The following is a 4,422-nucleotide window of genomic DNA, read 5'->3' as shown; positions in this document are numbered from 1 at the left end:
ATATATATATATATATATATATATTTTTTTTTTTTTTTTTTTTTGTAGTACGCGGGCCTCTCACTGTCGCGGCCTCTGCCGTTGCGGAGCACAGGCTCCGGACGCGCAGGCTCAGTGGCCATGGCTCACGAGCCCAGCCGCTCCGCGGCATGTGGGATCTTCCCGGACCGGGGCACGAACCCGTGTCCCCTGCATCGGCAGGCGGACTCTCAACAACTGCGCCACCAGGGAAGCCCCAGGGGTATATTTTTTAAGTGGCAAGTTTTCATGCATAATTGGCACAGATTTAAATCTACTAAAACAGTGGTTTTCAAAACTATCTGCACATCTGCATTATCTGGCGAACATTTAAAAATACTGATGGCTCCTCCTCCCCAAGAGATGTGCATGCAGTTGATCTGTATTGGGGCCCCCATACTGGTATTTATTCCCCATGTAAATCTGCTGTGGAGCTAAGGATAAAGCTCCTCTGTACTAAAGAAAAGAATGTTCAAAGAACTACATAAATCTATCTATAGTCAATTTGCGTGTTGATTAGTAAGAACAGAACCTGAGACTTAAAAAAATTGTTAGAGGTCATCTCATATAACCTTTGTCATCATTTTTACCTGCCAACTACAAAAGGTCTCCAATGGCCTCAGCTTGAGTTGTTGACATGTTTTAGTCCAAGTTACTATGGATTCTTGAAAACAAAATGCTTAGCTATCTACAAATATTCTACAATTGACTGGGGATGTGCTTTGCTTTTAAAACTTAGATTTGCTTTTCTCCTTGTGTGTCTAAATTAATGAGGTTTACCCATACTTTTTTTTTTTATCATTTTTAGGTGTTGTTATTTCTAAAATAACAAATGAGTTGTATCATTTCTAAATTCCTGAATCTGAACCTGAAGTACCTGTAGATGAGTCTTTATAGTTCAAAGATCACCCAAACATTAACTCTGATTTTATTCTTAACAATTCTTATCCATTTGTATTGCAAAGAAAAGAGAATATTTTGAAAATAATATAACCATTTTCTCTATTTAAATGGCTATATTTATGTATTTAGAGTAAAATTACTCTTACCACTACCATTTTTCCATCCACCAACTTTCTCTTTATTGTTGTCTCTTTGCCATTCCATTTCTGTACTTGATTCAACGAGCCTCTTGCCAAAGTTACAACGCTCTGCAAAGATAGGTTTACATAATTGACTTGCTCGGACTTTGGCTGAGTAAAGAAGCAGGTCATTCAGTATTGAATCATTTTCATAACAGATGTTTTATGAGGCACATTCATTTTTCAACAGAAGGGAGTGGTCTACCCTTTTGAATACTAGCAGGAGTAATCTTCTCTCTCATAGTAGTAGACTGGACCAAATTTGAAGAGAAACAATTTTTACCTTTGTCTTTCTATTGTCAGCTGTGGTTTCTTCAAATTCCTGGCCTAGCTTGAAGGAGATCTCTGTATCTTTAAAGGTACTTTCAGTTCTTATAGTTATAATATCCCCTTTTTTGCTGATGATCACTCTTGGTTTGGCCAAATCTCCCAGTTTTCTGGTGGCTAATCCCACACCTGAAAATCAAGATACTGTTAGAATTTTGTTGACCAAGAGAACCTCTACCTAAAGGGACTATGGGTGGCCATATTTTATGCTCAGCTGTGCCTCAGCTGTATAGATGGCAAGTAATAGCACTTACTGCTAAGGACCTTCTCCCATGTTTCATCACCTGATGGAAACACATGTCCACGGACTTGAATATTTTAAGTTTTGTTATTACAAAAGTAATGCCTGCAGATTTTAAAGCTAAAAGTGTTTAGCTTAAATAGTGCAAGTCATCTATTTTTACCACATCCAAACCCATGCTCCATTAAAAACTACTAATTATAGTTTTGTATGGATCATTCCAGACATTTTAGTTTGTATGCATAAATATTGTAGATACATTTTTAAATGAGACTATGACTTATACATGCTATTCTATGATTTTTTCCCTCAGTAATATAATATGGATATAGAAAAGAATTCCTCCCATATCCTTGATAGAAGCTCATTTCTGAAATTTTGTTGTAGCCCCTAAAATGATCTGTACCATTACAAATGATCATAGATAAATAAAATAGTTTTTAAAAATGTTTCTGCATTTGAAAACAAAACAAAATTAGACTCTTAATTATTATTACTATGTTACCCAAGATTACAGAAATACATGGAAAAATAGAAATGTCGGATGAGAGAGATACATGAAGAAAAAACTAGTCATATATAAATATACATATATTTATATTTATATATACATAAAGAAGTGTGAAGAGTTAGAGCCAATAAAGGATTGTGAACGATACTCTTTCTTCTAATTCTGATTAATCTTTTTTTATTTGATATGATTAAGGACAATGCTTTTCAAACTAAACCTCTACAATAGACACTAAGAATCTACATTTTACAAACACCCCCAGGTGTCCTTATGCACTCTAAAATTTGAAAATCACACAATTAGGGAGTCTTTCATTGAGACTTTCTTATATTGTATTTTGCTTCTTCCTCGGCTATAAAGTGAAGTCCATAAATTTAACCAATCTTATGGTATGGATCTATTCCCATAAGTTCCCATAGTTTTCCAGGCAACACAACATGATTTTGCTCATTTTATCTAAAAATAGAACTCTTCTTATATGCTTTCTGAACAGGTAAAATTATAAGTACTTTGATGAGCATAGCAATCTGAGGTCATTGGCTTCACTCTCTACTTATTTATACAGCTCTGGACATTTCCAAAGACTCCTCACACTTTTGTGCTCATATCTATGGAAAATTCCCTAGAAATAGTAGCAAATAAAGTTGCTATACTAATGACTAGGCTTTCCATCTCCATCCACTGTTCCATCTCCAGGAAAGCCTGATGTTAGTGTAAATGAGCTTGAGTTCACTGCCACAACACACTTCTTTTTCTCTCAGTAACTTTCCTAGACTGTGAATATCCTGCTTTATGAAGCATTCACTTTTTACAAACTCTTTATCCACATAGTTATGTAATAACAGACAACCTAGAGGTAGAGACAGAAAACTTCTGGTATAGCTAAGCATCAAAATTTTAAATTGAAGTTTTCCATTAACTTTAGTATATTCAACTCTTTATTTCATGAGCACTTTAGTTGTTGCAGATCTAACTTTCAGGAAAGCCAGAAAATAGGTTGACTAAGCTTCTAAGATTTCTTTCCTCCAGGTTTGGAACGAAAACCTTATTGATACGAAACTGCCTTTGAAATCAGTGGGCACTCTAATGCATTTAAGCAGCTCTTATCTGAGTTAAAATCTATTAAAATTGCCACAAATAAAATGCAGATAAATTATCTGATTGACACAACAGAAGATTAATCCCAGAAGAGGATTGTACTTCAACCTGTGCAAACTCCCAGACTCCTGGAAAAGGAGTTAGAAGGAAATAGTCATGCATCTTTCTCAAAAAGGATCCTCTCAATTAGAACAACAGAGAACATTTCTTACCCAGAGCTTTCATGTAATCATCAAAGTTCTCACTGGAGACAAGTTTCCAGGTGCCTAAGAATTTGTTGCTCATTGTGATGGATGAGAATTCAACACAGTGGTAGGTGAGATTCAGGAGACTCAAATGAGATGCTGAAGTCTCAGAAGATTCTTTTCAAAGATGTCCACAGCATGTGACTCTCACAGAGACCCAATGGGGAAAAGCAGTGTCAGGACTGGGCAATGAATGGCTCTTCAATCATCCACTGGGACAAAAGAGAACCTCACATAATGTCTCCTTCAGTTTCCAAAAATGTTTATAAAAATCAATGACAGTACTATTTGAACCTTCAAAAAAATTTTGGTTGCTCTTACATTTTTGAGAAGTGCTTAGGTCCTTAATGCTTTGGAAAAGAGTCTATCAGTTGAGTTCTATACCAAATTAAATTATATGAGCATTAATGAATGAATGTGTGTGTGTGTGTGTGTGTGTGTGTGTATTTAGGCATCTTGTTCACTCTCAATCCTGAGTCTGCACAATTAAGAATTCTTATTGAAAGAGAATAAAGAGAGGAAAAATGTCCATGAGTATTGTGATAACTGCCTCAAATATGTTGTGGGAGAGAAATGCAAGGGAGCAGTGTGAGGAAGTATTCATAGGTAAGGGAGGCTTGGCATAGTTGGCATATCCAAGGCAGTTAGAGTAGGCAGACAATACGGTCAGTCTATTACAGCAGAACACAGAAATTGCTTTCATGGGTGAACAAAAAGTAGCACTATAACACGCTCGTTGACCACAGAAAAGATTTTCATCTTAAAAAAACCTTAGTTCCAAATTAAGCAGGTTCTTGGTTAATACAACAACATTGAGTTTAAGTCCTTTAAAGTAAATCTACAATTTTAGAAAGGATTTTCTACAAAAATAATATTAATATATATTGAGAGCTCAGTAGT

The 4,422-nt window shown here is 35.6% G+C and overlaps 1 protein-coding gene across 1 annotated transcript in view; it reads right to left on the bottom strand.

The window, feature by feature from the left end:
* LOC114895444 (myelin P2 protein) overlaps positions 1–3,609 on the bottom strand; it is a 4,695-nt gene extending 1,086 nt beyond the window's left edge. The window contains exons 1-3 of the mRNA XM_029222861.1: positions 3,490–3,609; positions 1,384–1,556; positions 1,068–1,169 (exon numbers count right to left, since the gene is read on the bottom strand). Of these exons, the coding sequence (XP_029078694.1) occupies positions 1,068–1,169; positions 1,384–1,556; positions 3,490–3,562 (348 nt within the window). The 5' untranslated portion in view covers positions 3,563–3,609. The remainder of the gene's footprint in view (positions 1–1,067; positions 1,170–1,383; positions 1,557–3,489) is intronic.
* Between the last annotated feature and the right edge of the window lie 813 nt (positions 3,610–4,422).

The sequence above is a fragment of the Monodon monoceros genome, unplaced genomic scaffold (assembly GCF_005190385.1).
Source record: "Monodon monoceros isolate NGI ecotype Baffin Bay Population unplaced genomic scaffold, NGI_Narwhal_1 Super_Scaffold_14, whole genome shotgun sequence".
NCBI classification, from domain to species: Eukaryota; Metazoa; Chordata; class Mammalia; order Artiodactyla; family Monodontidae; genus Monodon; species Monodon monoceros.
The sequence above is the reverse complement of the archived record's forward strand: the minus strand, read 5'-3'. Positions and strand labels throughout refer to the sequence as shown.